General features: G+C 41.7%; 1 protein-coding gene across 1 annotated transcript in view; it reads right to left on the bottom strand.

Annotated features, from left to right (window-relative positions):
• Positions 1-5,424: 5,424 nt before the first annotated feature.
• znf462 (zinc finger protein 462) overlaps positions 5,425-17,807 on the bottom strand; it is a 77,800-nt gene continuing 65,417 nt past the window's right edge. Inside the window, exons 11-13 of the mRNA XM_079523596.1 lie at positions 13,739-14,090; positions 10,515-10,644; positions 5,425-9,147 (exon numbers count right to left, since the gene is read on the bottom strand). Coding sequence (XP_079379722.1) covers positions 8,973-9,147; positions 10,515-10,644; positions 13,739-14,090 — 657 coding nt within the window. The 3' untranslated portion in view covers positions 5,425-8,972. The remainder of the gene's footprint in view (positions 9,148-10,514; positions 10,645-13,738; positions 14,091-17,807) is intronic.

The raw sequence follows: 17,807 nt of genomic DNA on the forward strand, positions 1-17,807 counted from the left end.
CTTTGAGCCTCTTCAAACAGTGTGACAACACAATAAAAACACAATAAGCATATCAAAACATCATGATAAAAATCAGACCCGTCTTAACTGAGTGGTGCTGTTGGGGTGTCAAAATATTGGTTGTCGAACTATTGGAGTAGTGGGACTGTTGGTTGTCGGACTATTGGAGTAGTGGGACTGTTGGTTGTCTGACTTTTGGAGTAGTGGGACTGTTGGTTGTCAGACTATTGGCTGTCGGACTATTGGTTGTCGGACTATTGGCTGTCAGAATGTAGTCTGTACTGTACTGTACTGTACTGTACTGTACTACTGTACTGTACTGTACTGTACTGTACTGTACTGTACTGTACTGTACTGTACTGTACTGTACTGTACTGTACTGTACTGTACTGTACTGGTTTATTGGTTGACATTTAGGCTACACTTCACACAGATGAAGATAATTGTATTATGGTTCCAAATTAATAATTCTGAAGAAAATATGGAAGTGCCACCAAAACATGGTAAATGGTGCATTTATATAGTGCTTTTATCCAAAGCGCTTTACATAGATTCATAGATTAATTTACCCATTCACACACCGATGGCGGAGGAAACCATGCAAGGTACCAATGAACTTGCACATCAGGAGCAATTGGGGTTTCAGAGTCTTGCTCAAAGACACTTCGACACCAACTCTGGGGGAGCACAGGATCGCACTAGGAACCTCATCTGGTCATTCTACCGGCCACACTATTCCTGACCCACTGCCGCTTCTACGATTTTACAAAACTAATGTTTGATGTTCTCATTATTGAGACCTCTTTTTACAACTGCAGTATTTATTTCTGAAGAAAGAACTGCAGCAGTATTGCTGCAGTAGAAGGCATGACTAAACACCTGTACTGCAAATCATCATAATATCACATTAAGTGAGTCAGTGCAGTGAGAAAAATGCTGCTATTTGTCCCAAAGTGACTGCAAAAGATGTTTCAAAAAGCTTGTATAACACCACAATGTGCCATAGCTCTGTTTACACACTGCTGTACCCCCTCCAACAGTATATACTTGTAATGTAATCAGATTTTTTTTCTCATGCCAATAAAGCTCCTTTGAATTGAATTGAGTCAAGAAGAAATGCCAACGAAAACAAACCAAAACAAAGGCTCAATCATGTTCTCATATAGAAACTGCTCTAATCAAACTAAGCTAACCTTTTAAACCAGGGGTGCCCACACTTTTTTGACTCGAGAACCACTTTCAAAATTACCAGTTCAATAATATCTACCCACCCAAAAAACGATGATCCCATTGCTGAAATGTGTTTAAAAATGTACCCGAGGGGGCTTTGGAATAGTGGTGCTAGCATTACATTTATAGTAATCAAACACACCTGGAATGGGAAATGGAGGGAAAATGGAATTGGTTTTAATATAATAAGTTGCTACTGATGTTTGTGCACAATAATCTTGAAAACAAAGTATTTCATTATGGGTGAGTTGACAGGCCCTTCTAGATGTCAATCAATCAAGACACCTTAATTCAAGTTGCTGATGCGAAAAATGATTTTTTTATATATTTAAATTATTTCAGGACCATGTCATCATGTGGTCTACCTGAACAGCCTTTGTGATCTACTGGTAGATCACCATCTACCTTTTGGGCACCCCTGTTTTAAACCATTGGTTCTCAACCTTTTCCGGATCAGAGGCCCACTTGAAAATCTCTAAAGCTTTCGCGGCCCACCCATCTGACCACCTACATGTATCAGCTGCCATGTTAAGTAAGTGGTCAGATGTATGCTGGGCCACGTGCATTTTCAGAACATGTTTATTTCAATGATCAATCTGTAGGCCTACGTTCCAGTTTGGATCATGGGAACACTATTAAGTTCCTTTTAGCGATATCTAGGCCTGTATCTTTTAGCTCACTTTTCCAAGGTTTTAAAGAAAAAAGTACACAGCTGTGGTTTGTTTTTTACATAATGTATTTTTTTGAATGTTATGTTATCATTAACATCTAGTGTTTTGGCAATTATTTGGGGTCCCACTTGTAAATATCCTCACGGCACACCACTGTGCCCCCGGCCGGCCCACGGGTTTAGAACTACTGTGATTTATATTGGGTTGGTCTGTCCTGCAGCCTGGCTCCCTCCTGCGTTTCAGTGTGACTCACGTCATCTATAGCCGTGTATTCAGAGCCTTCAGTGATTTGTGTCTGACAGGCTGACGGACCCAGCAGCTCTGACTCTGTCAAGTGTAAGAGATAATGCGCTTGGAGCTCAATAAGGTGACACTTCGTCCTTACTTGCTGTCTCTGTGGTTGTCTTCTATCTCTCTCTTGCTCTCTTTCTCTCTCTCTCTCTCTCTCTCTCTCTCTACACAAACTACACTTTCTCTCTTCCTCTACCACCCCTTCTTTCATATCTCTTCAGCATCCATCCCCCTCTCTCTTGCTGGGTCATTAAAGAGGGGGCAGCAGTGTCTTCACTTGCCTTGGCTTGCACGCTCACTCATCAGGCATTCAGCATGTTTCTCCTCCACTCATGTGTCCTCCTATCCCCTCTTCCCACTGTGGCTACTCCTCCTCCTGTGTCTGTCTCCAGGGGTCGGCGGGCTGCCGTCTGCCCTTCTGAAGTGTTGAGCCATGGAGATTATACCGGCTGATCCCGGGAGACATGGAGATATTTTTAAAAGATGATGTTAGACCTGTGAAATAAGTAGTTGTGCCCTCAGTCCCCCATATAGGCAGCAAAGGAAATAGTATGTAAAAAAAAAAGAAAAGAAAAGAGAGAGAGCGAGATAGATAGAAAGAGAGACTTTGAATATGAAGTGTTCATATTGATAAAAGACAGAAGTGTGGGCCCCACAGTCTCTAATGTTTGTCCTGTTATCTGAATCTGTTTCCTCTGTTCTTTTTCTTTTCTATTTTCTATTCTTATAATTATATTTGATTTGGCGATGCAAAACATTGGGATCTTGTACTAAACAATTTCACCCTGATACCCTAGCCCGTCCCGAAATCTGATAAACTTGAAGTTGGAGCAGCAGCATATGAACACAATTTGTACAAATATTGTTTGGGGTGTCAAATTTGCATGTGCACATGCCGCACACACGCACGCACGCATGCACACACGCACGCATGCACGGCACGCAACCATCCCCCCCCCCCCACGCACACACACACACACAATGTTATCATTTAATGTTTTATGATCATACATTTGGATAGCTAGGTTGTAATGAAGCGGTTATGATCGTACTACCGACATATTTATTTTCTCTGGGTTATAAGATTTTAAATACAGGCTACCACATGGAAGTTTTCTATGACACTCAGTATCACCACAAAATAATATACTACAGCTGTGTTAAGAAAGAAAAAAGAAAAGAAAAAGTTCTACAGTACAGTAAATACCTCACATCACATGGCCAGATTTCTTAAGATATGTGTTAGTTAGATGATATATATATTTCTCCTATAACACAGTGAGAAAAATAAGTGAATTGAAATTGAACATGCTTTGAACTGGTTCCAAGGGTGAATGTCAAACCTTTGATTGTCTCCTAACCTGGTCATCTCCAAGGCCTGTGGATAGAATGGACGTCTCTGATGCAAACATCGCAGAGCTTTGTCACTGTTCCTTTTGAAGTGACTGCTTGTCACATCTTTTTATCCGTGCCCAAGGTGAAGTGACTACTCAATGGCCTCTAATGTCACACCTCTTTTGTCCCAGTCCGCCCGGAGGGTCGCTTTGGCACAATGGAAGCTATGTGTATATGAAGACATCTGATTAAATTCCAGATACTGTATGCCGGAAGTCACTTGGAGGAAGGTCATGTTGAACTACTTTCAACCTTGAGCATGTATTATGCATAATAGGTAAAAAATTTCCTCAAATTTCCCCTTGAAAACAGAAAAATTGTTAACACTGCTAGGTTATCACTGTTTGTCTGTTTCCCTTCAACATACTGTAATTATACCACTCTGTCAAGTTAAGTTATACTGTATTGATCCGCATGGGTAGGCAACATTTGTCATCTGCAATGACCCCACAGTGTTGGAAAGTAACTAAGTACATTTACTCAAGTACTGTACTCACGTACAATTTCGAGGTATTATTTTTTATATTATTTTATATTTGATATGGTATTGTATTGTTTGTATTTTATATTGTATTGTTTTTATTATTTGAAAACTTTAGTTACTAATTACTTTGTAGATTTAGATTCAGCCTGTACATTTCGGCCATTTGAAAATAGCCCATCTACAAGCTCACAATGCATTGCATAGATCACGATTATGAAATTATGACTGATATCCGATTTCTGATTATTTGCAGGGTCATATCTGCCGATACCGATTCTGACCGATTCCGATATTATTCAGAGGACCACAATGGAAACAAGCCTAGGCCCTATAGGGGCTTGGCCAATTATACGATTGTACTTTTACTCAAGTACATTTTTAATTCCGGACATTTACTGGTAACAAAGTATTTCTATATTGCAGTATTGATACTTTTACTTAAGTAAAACAATACTTTGTCCACAATGATAAGGAGCAGTGCAGAACCAGAGGCCAGCTCCAACTGAAGACCACTGCCTTGCTCAAAGGCACTGGCAGGAGGATGTCGCAAACATGTATGTGTTCTGGTACGACAGGAAACCGGAGCACCTAGCCACGTTTAGGTCAAAACAATGTATAAATAAATTCACTGTGGCTTTTCTCATGTAGCTGTTATTCTTTATCCTGACAACTGTTTTTCAGACGTGCGTGCGTTCCTACGGAGAATGCAAACTCCACACAGAAATAAAAGGCTCCAGACTGGTTTGAAGCTGGAGATCCACCCGAAATACTAGCCTCTCAAAATGACACTTACTTTACCATTGATCTCGCTTGAGTTATGAGTTGACACATGGCTGTCTTGATATGCATCCAATGTCATTTGTTCAAGAAATGAAAGAGTATAAGTGATGTATTTAGCATACTGTAGGCATAGTGTGCTCTTTGAGTTGAGTGGTGCATTATTCCTTCATGTGATTGTGTATGCTTTTTTGTGTGATACTTTTAATATTTGTAACATTCTATGAGCAATATGTTATTACAAAGAGTAACTAACAAAAAAATCTCTTCTTTGCAATGTGGGGTAACTGAAAAGGTAAATAAATATAATTGATTTTGAAACAGTCCCAATGTTATTTATTTTGCCATATAGGTACATATTTTGAGTATTTTAAGCAATGGGATAATTATTTTTTGGTTGGTAGATCACCTTGAGCTGGCAATTTTAAAAGTAGACCTCAAGTCAAAAAAGTGTGGGCACCCCTGCTGTAGGGTGTAGGCTACCATGTGATACTGTATGGGAAACGTCAGCTTGAATCCCTCATACAACTGCATTATATCAAAGTGTACACTGTCATGAACAGAGGAAGCCCACAGTTGAACTGTTATCTGATAACTTTATTATCAAGTTAAAAAAGACAATGAATTACAATATTTACATAATATCCAGAGATAAATGGAATAAAATTGTAAACAATCATTCTAGGCAACATCACAACCCATCATCAGGTAATCTGATTTATATTGGAAGAAAGGCAAGATGGAGAAAATCTAGGACTCAAACTATGGAGAGAACAGTCTGAAAAAACAAACAAACTAAACATATATACAAGTATCCAGTGTGTTGTCAGCAGGGGCTAAATTGGGGGAAAATTGCATTTCAAGAATAATCTAGTTTATCTCCCGTATGGAAATATGAGACTGTACACAGTGAGTTGTTTAGAGTGATCTTCTGTTAACCAGCTTTACTACCGGCAATGTCCCAATTTATCCCCTGGTTTTGAGTGGGCTTGCGAGCCTAGTCTGAACAAGCTCCCACTGCAAAGCTTATTTCCATAACATTTTTTTAGAACGGTTATAACTTTCAAAAAGCTACATGGTAGACATGTAAATAGAGAGAAAAAAACAAAATAAAAAAGGGTTTTGAGTTTCAGCACAAACTCAGCCTGTGTTTCTGAGGTACTAAGGCTGAGGAGGGACGTTGTTGGGAGAGGGCAGCTACATTCCCACCTGTTAGTGTCTCATCTATGACACACAGGGATCAATGTGAGGCTTAACACCCCGGGGCAACTTTAGCTTGTTAGCCGGGTTGACCACAGATGAATGGACTGCTTTCTTCTCTGTTACCCGGGGTGCAGGGGACCTTATGGGTATTAGATACTGGAGTTTCTGGCTTTTGGATTGACCTGGCCTCTCCTTAACTGTGAGTTTGTTGGTTTACTGGTAAACCAGATAGCGAGTAACCAAACAGGTAAAAACTCAGACGCTCCTGAAGGCGCAAGTTTTCAAAGTGGGCTGAAAGGGGAGGGTGAATTGAAAGGAAGACGGAAATGGAAAATAAATAAAATAAGAAATAAAATAAAAGCATACATAAATATTGTGCCAGTCATTTTGCAAAGTGGGGGCCACAGTTAGGCTATTTGGGGGTCCTTGACATGGGAGAACCGCTGCCCAAGGGAACCGGACGTTTTCACTTTCTTTCTTGCTGTTTTTCCCTGCCCACAATAAAATCCCCATGTCATTGATCAGTAACTATGTGTTAATATAGAGAACAACCTGCCCAGTCCCAATACAGTACAACAAAGAGGAGATAGGAGATAATTTCATTGCAACCAGACATTGTACAACAGCATAATAACATTGGATGGGGGGCTAAAAAGCCCCCAAGGGTTATCTATTATCTTTTGATTTATTTACTTTTTTGTTTATCATGAGAACAACACCTAAAGGAAAAAGGGTTAAAGTATTCTTTCTGAAACACCACAGTTCAAACACTTGACAAGTAGTTTTGTTTTCTATACATGGCTGCAAACATGCAGATGATCCGAGTTCGTACCCACATAATTAAAAAACCTGCTTCTAAAATTCCATGGTTCCCATTTCCATCAATGGTTCATTGCTCAGGAAAGACAATCACAGCAAACATCGCCAGCTTGCTAGACATTTTGGTAACAAGAACACAACTCCATTCCCATGTGTTCTCTGCCTACACACCTCACTCCCAGGTCATAACAAACATAACAAGTTGGGAAAAGATTGACCATCGGGTCAGAAGACGTGTCGGGGGCTCCCCTGTCACGTCGCTTTTCGACGTTCAGGGTAGTCCCGTGTCACGTGACTGTGGACGTGTGCAGTAAAAAACATTTAAAACAAGACGGCAGAAGCAGAATTGAGCCCCGCGACGCACGCACAAGCGAGGCGACAGCCGAGTGGTGTGATGGCTGCTTCTGCCGACATCGTGCCGTTCGAGTTGCATACCGATTGGCTTTGAATCGAAATTTATGCCTGACACCTGGTCAGGAGGTGTTGTCCAACGTGTCACCGTTGTACGACCCGGCTGTGAGGATGTGTCGTCTCTGCAACTTTGACTGCTCAAAGGAGTTACAAGTAACCATTAATTATTTCAGACTGTTAAAATGTTGCTTACTGATCTCATCAGAATTTGAAATTAAAAGCTGAATTAATTGCTATTCATTTCTAATAAGGCTTTGGGGTATTAAAGCAGCAACTTCCAACAAAATACAATCTCTGCCTTATTCGTCAATAACATTAAAAAAAAACAACAACACAGCTTTGTTTAAAAAGAAGAAGCACACAAATGCAGGCTCTGACGGTTGTCTCAACACAGAGCAATATAATATTATAGCCTCGCATTTGAGGTCCGGGGAACAACAATGTATACAGCTTAAAATAATTATTCAATCTTCACATTACGGCCCTCCACTAAACACACTCCCATTAGCATACATCAGCATACATGTATGTGCAAACAAATGCTGTTCCGAAATGTCTTTTAGCCACTTTCCCCCTGGTGACCCTGTGTGGGGAATTTTCCAAAATGTCCCTAACAATTCCAAAACATTTCAAAAATAGATATAGTTGTTATATCTGTTATTTTTGTGTTTTGAATAGGGCTTAAGTAGTTAATGAGGAAAGAAAAGACATACCACAAGTATATTACTACTAGACGAGTTGTGTTCCAGGGTATGACTCAGTTCAACGTTATACTTATGACACGTTAGCATACTTGCTGAGCTGGTATCCTGGAATACAATCACAATATACAGATTTATAGGGCAGAGAATTCAACGCAACATAGTCCCTTCATTATGTTATTATCAAAGAAATTATTAGCCAACAACAACTAACAAACAAACAAACAAACAAATAAACAAACAAACAAATACATGTTGGAGTGGAAATACTAGGGGGAGACAAAGGCTGAAGACTTTTGTGAAGTACATCAAGGGAATTATGATGTAGCATGATGCAAAGGAGGGGGTAGGGGGTGTCCTACAAATCAATGAAAAAATTATAATATGTATAACTAGGATAAATAAGGTGCAACTATTCCTCAAGGAATACCTCTACTCAATTACTGTAATACTAGGCTAAGATGCAAAAAACAAAAACAAGAAAGAAATCAACTTTGATTTTAAATAAACAACAAACGGTAGCACAGCGGGGATGCTTATATTTTTAATACCAAATTAGTTCCTTTTAGGTAAAAGGTGAAAGGTAAAAGGTGCTTAAAACAGTGAATTCTTAAAATTTGGATTCGGAAACATGTTTTTACTAAACATATCAGTAGATTTATATAGGAGGGAGGACTCCCTGTAGTTTATGACCAAAATGTCAGCACTAAGAGATCTGTCTACTATTGGTTACCAATATATTAAGATCTGTTCTAGGGGACTGCCCGTTTTAAAATGAGTACTGTAGGATGCAGTACAACTTAATACTTCTAATGTGTAACTCGAGTAATCTAATAATATGTACACACAAGAGAATTCACTTCAGTTTTCCTTTTGTTTTTTTGCATCATCATTTCCTTTAGCATCCTACTTTGATACCCAACTCAGCATTGTTCCTATCAAATATTTAGGATTTTCTAGCTCAATATCATGTTAGGCAACGATTCTTCTTCAACCAAACTGTTGATTGTTTTTGGTCTCAAGCAATTCTTTGTCTTCCACAAACAGATTTTGACTTCCCTCGGTAGGACTGTCGGTAGGACTGGTGCTGGATAGATCCATGACAGCCGGTCCTCCTAGGGGTGTCTCTGGGGTCTCTGGGGTCTCTGGGGTGTCCATAATGGTCCTACGAGAGGAAACAGTTCAAAAAGTAAACGTCTACTCTACATCGTGGGTCGCGACCCCTCGGGGGGTCGCCAAATTATTTTAGGGGGTCCCCAAATTATTTTATTATTTTTCCCACGATTTTTCAAAAATAGCAGACCTACAAGCTCGTAGCGCGCCACTCGGTGGCGCGCTATGAGCTTGTAGATCTGCTATTTTTAAATAGCTAAATTATAACAATGCTTAAAACACCAAAAGGGGTTCCCGCCCAAAATGGTTTAAGGTTATTGTAGCAGTCAATTTATATTGGGGGTCGGGAGGGGGCGGGGCGGGGGTCCCGAGACATTGCCAAAGCATTTCCGGGGGTCCCCGGCCAAAAACGTTGAGAACCCCTGGTCTACTCTACATCCCGGTAACAACAAGAAATGGACACAAAAAAGATTGTGGTTGTGTGTAGATAGTCAAAGGGTAGGGCATTGATGCCTAGTGCTTACATACAGTAATTAGACCATTTAGCATCCTTAAATTACATTTGTCATATTACAGTGCCATGCAAAAGTAGTGAACATCATTAAACTCAACATATTTTTGAGCTTGTAAATTAATCAATAAATAAAAACAATCTCTGCCTATTATGATATACCCCAAATCAGGAAACCATGTTGAAAGTGGTTAAGTCAGTCTGGTTCTTAGATTTTAACCATAGGAAGGAAAAGGAAAAAGGAACAAGACCATGTACCATTGGAACACATGATCACAGGAACACAGTTTTTCTTTCTACCCAAGATCAACAATACACTATAAAACCCTTGACATAAAACACAAATTAATCAACATTTGAGTGTGAATGACAGAACCCTCATTGAGATACATGTTGTAATCTTTCCCCAGACACATGGAATGGCGTCAGATGGGTAGTGATTGGTATAATCATTGGGATAGTCATTCATCTACTCACAAAGAAAGAGAAAATGTTTCTGCCCCACAGTTACCACTAGGTCAGGGGTTCTCAACGTTTTTGGCCGGAAATGCTTTGGCAATGTCTCGGGACCCCCGCCCCGCCCCCTCCCGACCCCCAATATAAATTGACTGCTACAATAACCTTAAACCATTTTGGGCGGGAACCCCTTATGGTGTTTTAAGCATTGTTATAATTTAGCTATTTAAAAATAGCAGATCTACAAGCTCATAGCGCGCCACCGAGTGGCGCGCTACGAGCTTGTAGGTCTGCTATTTTTGAAAAATCGTGATTTAAAAAAAAATAATAATAATCTTTTTTCTTTTTTTTTAAATAATTTGGGGACCCCCTAAAATAATTTGGCGACCCCCCGAGGGGTCGCGACCCACGGGTTGAGAACCCCTGCACTAGGTAATGAAAGCAATACTTACATGCCATGTCGCAGGACATGTCGCTCCCACTCGGTGCTGTTGGTGAAGCAGCGACCACAGAACTCACAGGGTAGCTTCTCCACGCCGCTCAGCCCATTGGGAGTGCTACTGGTAGGAGCTGCAAAGGCTTCTGGGAAAGAAATGTAAAAGTCGATATGAGGATTACAATCGAACTATAAATGCACCAAGTCTCTGTGTGTGTATGTCTGTAATGCACGTAACTCGAGAACCGTTTGCCCCACCGACTTAAAATTCGACACACGCGTACCACCCACCCACCCACCGGGAGTGCAGTGCCCGTTTTCGAGTCGGTCAGACCCACAGTTGTCTCTGGACCTGATCTCCATATGGAGCTGTCCTGTTCTGACATCATTCTGACATCTGCATAGACTCCATATTTGGGCATGCCTGACAAAGAACTCCATATATGGGCATAAAAGGGGCACAGACATAATAACTGGGTGGGGCATGTATTTCCAACTTGCATCGTTCCAAGTAGGTCAGATCCCAATGGGCACCACTCTAGAGGCTCTGGACAGGGCCCCTGCCCAGGCTCTGGACAGGGCCCAAATTAGTCAATTGACCACACCTGATCACTTCTAGATCTCCATGTGGAGCTGGCCTGTTCTGACATCTGCATAGACTCCATATTTGGACATGCCTGATAAAGAACTCCATATCTGGGCATAAAAGGGACACCGACATAACTGTGGTGTGGCATGCGTTTCCAAGTAGGCCAGTGCACAACTTGCACCGCTCTAGTAATATTAATAATAATAATAATAATAATGATAATAATGATGACCGATTATCTGTCTAATTTTTTTCCTCTCACCAGATTCTGTGAGAAGCATGACCAGTAAATTGTGCCAATTGGGATAGGGGGGTGATTAAATAGACAAACGTGCAATTGTATCTTGAATCAATATATTTCTAAATCAGTAGCCTGAGCTAACGCTAGACCTTTCTGGCCTAAATGGGATTTGCGCACACCCTGATTGGTTCACCGATCTGTCCGTCAGCCCCGGTCTCTCCTCCCCCCCAGTGCAGCACTGTTATTGTGTCGACCAGAAGCAGAAACCACTGGTTGCTGGAGTATACCATTCTAACGGACTGCCCATGCGTAAATCCAGGCTTTCATTTTTCGCGCAGACCATCTTAAGGAGTAACTATCAATTCGGAGCACTTCGAATTAATTCATCGAGTCACTTACTTTATATGACAAATAATATAGGGCTTAACTGCTTAATCAGACTAACTGCATTAGTCGCTTATGAAATGGAGCTGGTTTCTGCTCGACAGCAAAGATGTATAAAAATCGAACACATTATATAAAAAGTGTGCTTATTCAATTCATCGGAAAAGGAATCGATAGAATAATCGCTAAGAAGATCACGGATAGCTGCAGCCCTATAGTATTCAACAAGAGGAAACGGTGGATCATAGACCTCATGCAGATCGTGTCCATTTTGCCATTAAGTTAATGGCAGATTATTGGCAATGGAAACATTTTCTAAGGTGGCTTTTAGACGAGGATGGTGTTCATAAGAAACGGCAAAATAAAGTATCGTTTGCTGGGGTCCTTTTAGACGAGAAGGGTGTTCTCAGGAGGTGAAAACGCATCAAAGTGAAACCACCTCCCAGAGTGGAAATCTTTGAGAACGCCGTTTTATCCCTTCTCCATGTAAACAGGCAAAACGGTGAATCCGCAAAACTTATGACATCATGGCTCACGTTGGCTCGCAGCGCATATATTATTACATTGATGCATAATTATGATATAATGGAGTTCCTGAACAAGCCTCCCTCCTCGCCTACAAAGCGCTGCTCATCAGCATGGTGAATGTAAAACCATGATGTAAATAAAATGCCTTAATTGTGATAGGTGGCAGCCGCGGCAGCAGCGTTTATGCAGCCTAATGTATTATAAAATATATAACCATCCCGTGGCGCGCTCTGCCTGCATGCTCTGGGCTGTCTGTCACCACCATCACCCTCCCTGTGAATGAAAATAAAAATCCAGTCCCCTCCCCAGGTGATTAAACAAAAAGGAATCACCCGCCCCTATTAACCTATAATTAACATTTACCTCAGTATTATTTATTCCTAACTTTAATCTGGTAGCGTTTTTAATATGTGAGAAAATAAAGTGACCGAAAAAAATCGCGAAAAATATTCCGCTGTGAGGCTTGAACTCACGGCCAATGCAGACAATGGTCTCGTAGTCTAACACCTAACACAGCAAGCTATGTAAGTCATTGAAAAGTGGGGGTTGAAGTGTGTACTTGTAGTGTGTGTTGTAGTGTGATTGACACGGGGAACTGAAACTGTTCTTCTTGTACATAACGTGGGTGACTGGTCTATTTGGCAACCCGTTACCGCCACCTAGCGATATTATAGCGTTTTCATAAAGTGTGCGTTCTCGTGTAAAGGGTCAATAAAAACTGAGAACGCAACGGGACTTTGCCGTTTTATCTGGAGATGGTCGCCGTCTAAAAGAGGCCTAAGTGTCAGAGTTTGGAAGCGCTCACTTTCAGCAAAGCAACGTCCTGCTGCCTCCTGCAGTGGCGTGCACAGATAGACACTAGGGGGTGCTAGAGCACCCCCTGCCCTTTTGGCAATGTGCCCTTTTGAAAAAAAAATAAAAAATAACTTTTTTTTTTCTTCTTTTTTTTTGATTTTTCAAAAATAGCAGACCTACAAGTTCATAGCGCGCCACTCGGTGGCGCGCTATGAGCTTGTAGATCTGCTATTTTTCAATAGCTAAAGCATAACATAATGCTAACACCAAAAGGGGTTCCCGCCCAAAATGGATTAAGGCAACCGGCCGGTTCCACGCGCTGCACAAGGTGCCCTTTTTTAACTTGAGCACCTGCCCCTCTAAATGTCTGTGCACGCCACTGGCCTCCTGCATTATGTGCAAATTCAAAACAGGTGTTACACACGGGCCGTTGACTGATATCCAACGAGTACTTTCAAACTCCCAACACTTAGAAAAATAATCACCTGCAAAGAAGTTCTTGACAGAAAGTAGCTCATAACATGTCTACGGTGGATTGTTATGAAACAAATACTTGCTGCAATGTTGGTGAGTTTGACGTTGTTTAATACAATCACATACTGTAGGACTTGTCAATGGCAAATTGCGGCTAGTTGCCACCCTGCCATTAACTCAATGGCAAGATGGTCGTGGTCTGCATAAGGTCTACGGGTGATCATGTTACCTTGTGGGGCCGGTGTCTCTGCCTCCATCTCCTCCGCTCGGTCCTCCTCCTCCAGCTCTTCCTCCTCCTGCTCCTCCTCCTCCTCCTCTTTAATGGCTCCCTCCGGGACACGGAGGTCCACGTCTCTCCGTTCCTCCACCTCACTGTCCATCGTGTCCATCCCATCGTCGTCCTCCTCCTCTGCAGCTGCTGCTCCAGCATCTATCCTTAACTCTGCCTTGTCCTCATCTTCCTCCTCCTCCTCCTGCTCCACCTCCTGCTCCTCCTCCTCCTCCTCACTGCTCCCTCGTCCCTTCATCATCTCCAGCTGGTCCAGGTGGACGCGGCCCATCAGCTCAAAGTTTCGGATAACCTTGAGAAATTACAGCAAGTAGATTGATCAATCGATTGATCGATCAATCAATCAATAAGCCTATCTCACAGAATTTCCCCGCCCCCTTAATAATTCGGGGTTAGTGGTGATAGCGTGACGTCACTCCATAGACGCTACATGTTAACAGAGGTAATTTAAGAAGTCTACAACTTTTGTTTTCTCAAGGTAAGGTTTGTTCTATCTGTTCGAGCTGATTTACCATCTTGTTTGCTTCATAATAATATTGGTCTGTCACATTTTTACATTAGAAAATGTACTTAGATTCTCCAGAGAAAAAAACGTGTAAATGCTAATGTTAAATGACACCACTATTTACCGGAAGTGGGCGTGGAAAGCGGGCTGTGAGATAGGCCTATTGTGGGATATCTGTTTTAGAAACTAAGCGGGGGCTCGCAACGTCGATCCAACATGCGATAGATGCCACCAGGCTCCAGCTAATCTTCTTCATACGTTTTGGACTTGTCCTGCCGGCTGCCGTACAGCCTTATTGGTCAGTTATATTTGATACTATTTCAGATGTGTTACAGTTGCCCATAGATCCATCCCCTATTATTTCCCTATTTGGTGTCCTTCCTGAAACCATCCCCCTGCCTAAATATCAATCTGACCTTGTCGCTTTTGTGACTCTTCTGGCAAGACGTCTTATTTTCATCCACTGAAAAAAAACATACCCTCCCTCACATTCCCGTTGGATATCTTATACTATACTTTTTAAAATTGGAAAAAATGAAATATACATTGCGTGGCTCAATCTCCAAATTCGGTTTTACTGGGTTAACAGTTAAAATAAGGACAATATAGAAATGTCTATTTCTCTGAAACAGCAAACAAGAGGTTTATCAGTAAAGGAGTTTAAATGGCATGAATGGCAAACTAACAATCATTCTTTTTAACAGAGGTGTATTTCCACAAAATATGACGGAAGCAAAGAAGAATATGGCGACAGAACTTCTGAGCGATAGCCTGACACACAGTCTGAATTTTCATTTCGTTTCACTTTTTTTTTAAATGGTAGTGATTCAGGGCTGGAGCCAGGCTATCAGAGCGATGGAACCAGCAGCACTTTCAAAGAGCACAAACACTTCTCACTTCTTCAGAGCTTCTGCTTCTTTCCTCATACATGGTCGAGTTAGAGCTCCATGTCTGCAATCTTCTTGTACTTTATCCACTCCTCTTCCTACAATCAATGGACCCTGTCCATCAACTCATCTTCTGTTGTTTGATGAGCACCAGTTACTCGCTCTCATTAAAACAGCAGCTCTTGCGAAACCCATATGAACTGGCAAGAACATTTGTGCTGCTACTGAAGCATATTTCAATAGCGACGTAAAAGTAAGCTAATGACTTGAAAATTATGTCATGACAAAACGCGGAATTGTACCGACTGGGGGAAAAAAACACACACAATACTGTGTGTGTGTGTGTGTGTGTGTGTATGTGTGTGTGCGCGCGCACACACACATTTTTCATGAATTGGTTGTTCCTTTGCAAAAAAAATGTAAATGTATACTATTCAAGCAAAAGATATTCACTTATCACCATTTCTGTCCCTCTCCTCCACAACGATAGTTTTGCAACAAGGTATAACTAACACCACAGTAAGTGGTTAAAACACTAAGAGATCACAAACACAATTTGCGGTAGTCAGATAAAGATCCAACATCGTCATCAATCCTCTCATTGGTACCAGAGAGAGCTTCTCCATATATGCTGCGTTCACATGGGCAGACGCCATTGCCGTTCAAAGTTAAAATATTTGATCTATTTTTACCGTGATACCGGATGGAATCTAACTGGATGTTACGTAGCTCCATATCGCATTCGCAGGACAAATCTCAGCATATTTTTGTATTTGTTTTACCGTGCCGTGCTGTCCAGCAGTTGCTGCCGTGAGTGCAGCATTATTTCTTGAGGTCAGCAGTGGTTTTCAAACGTTTTCATGTCAAGGACACAGACATTGATATGAATTTGGCCGTGAATCCGCAATCTTAAAAGAGTTTGTGCCAGGGACGGGGACCCCATAACATGTGTTCTTTAAAATATTTGATTTTTGGATAGCCAATATATAAATAGGGTTATATATTGTTACCCTTTAGCTTATAAAAATGGCATATCCCAACTACAATTTCCAATTTTGGCATTTTAGCAGACGCTTACAATAAGCAAAGTAAACAGTAAACACATCAAATGCAGAGAGACAGTGTAGTGCCCCAATAAACTAGGATCACAGGTAAACCAAGAACCTAGTATCAGTCTAAACTAAATACAGTAATATCAAAAGCCTTATCTGTACAATGAAACGATAGGAGGATATTAGGTAAACAATGAACCTAGCATCTGTCTAAACAACTTACAACTTATCCAAATTACATTTGAACCTTTGAATATAATTCTGCATGGTCGTCAAGACTAGTACTGTAGGACAAGTGTTACGGGTAAGGTGGAGTCTGAAGAGACTTCATTCAATTAGTTTATTTTTCCAGAGATGTCGAGTCCCTCTTCCACACTATTTCCAGACATTCCAGGTCCCGCCCCTGAACTATATCCAAACGAGTCCGTTAACGCAACATTTCCAGACATTTGACCCCTCCCCCCATGACTTACAGAAGGACCAGTTTCCACGTTCCTCCATCCCAGATCTGCAGTTTGTCAGCTCTCTCTAGCTAACTTCACTAAATAACCAGGACTCTCATTACCTTCCCGGTATGATGATTCTATAATTGCCAGATTCACTGTATTAGTCCCACCCTAAGTCAGCCAGTAGACCCACCCTACTGGGAAAAACTGAATCCATTCTCTTTGGCTCTAATAGTAATCTCAGCAAGGCAAATGGCTTCTTGGTTAGAGTGGGTGACAATGTTATCACACGTAAAGATGAAATTACCTACCTAGGTTCCATCCTGGAGGCTAATCTTTCCGGTGATAAAATGGCCACCAACGTAATCAAAAAGGTCAACCATAGAACAAGATTCCTTTACAGGATCTCCTCACTGGTCAACAAAAACACCTTGAAGACCTTAACAGGAGCCCTTGTACAGGGTTTCTTTGACTATGCATGCACCTCCTGGTACCACAGCACCTCAAAGGCCCTTAAAACCAGGCTCCAGACTTCCCAAAACAAACTGGTCAGGCTCCTACTTGACCTAGCCCCCCGAACCCACCTCACCCCTGCCCACTTCGACAGGCTGGAATGGCTTAGGGTCGACGACAGAGTACAGCATCTTGCAATGGGTCTGGTCCACAAGATTCGATACACCACCAAGATACCCATGTACCTGTCTAGATACTTCCTTAATGTTAACGAAGTCCACACCCACAACACCAGAGGGAGTGCAACGAACCATGTACAACCCAGATTCGGCACAAAGGGACTAAATTATTTTCGCTCCTATGCCACCAAAATGTGAAACGCCCTACCAACTGTCATTAAGACATGCGAATCCCTTGACTCCTTCAAAACCGCTCTCAAAGGGCACCTACGGACGGCTGCAATTCGAAACTGGCCCCTGTAAAATCGGAATCCCTCAAACACGAACGCAAGGATAACACAAGAGACGGTCGCGGCCACACAGCCAACTCAAGGTATGGCCACTGAGCCGACTTGGGGACCCAACGCAAGGACAACACAAGAGACGGTCACGGCCACACAGCCAACTCAAGGTACGGCCACGGAGCCGACTTGGGGACCCAACGCAG

The sequence above is a fragment of the Electrona antarctica genome, assembly GCF_951216825.1.
Source record: "Electrona antarctica genome assembly, chromosome: 16".
Classification (NCBI taxonomy): Eukaryota; Metazoa; Chordata; class Actinopteri; order Myctophiformes; family Myctophidae; genus Electrona; species Electrona antarctica.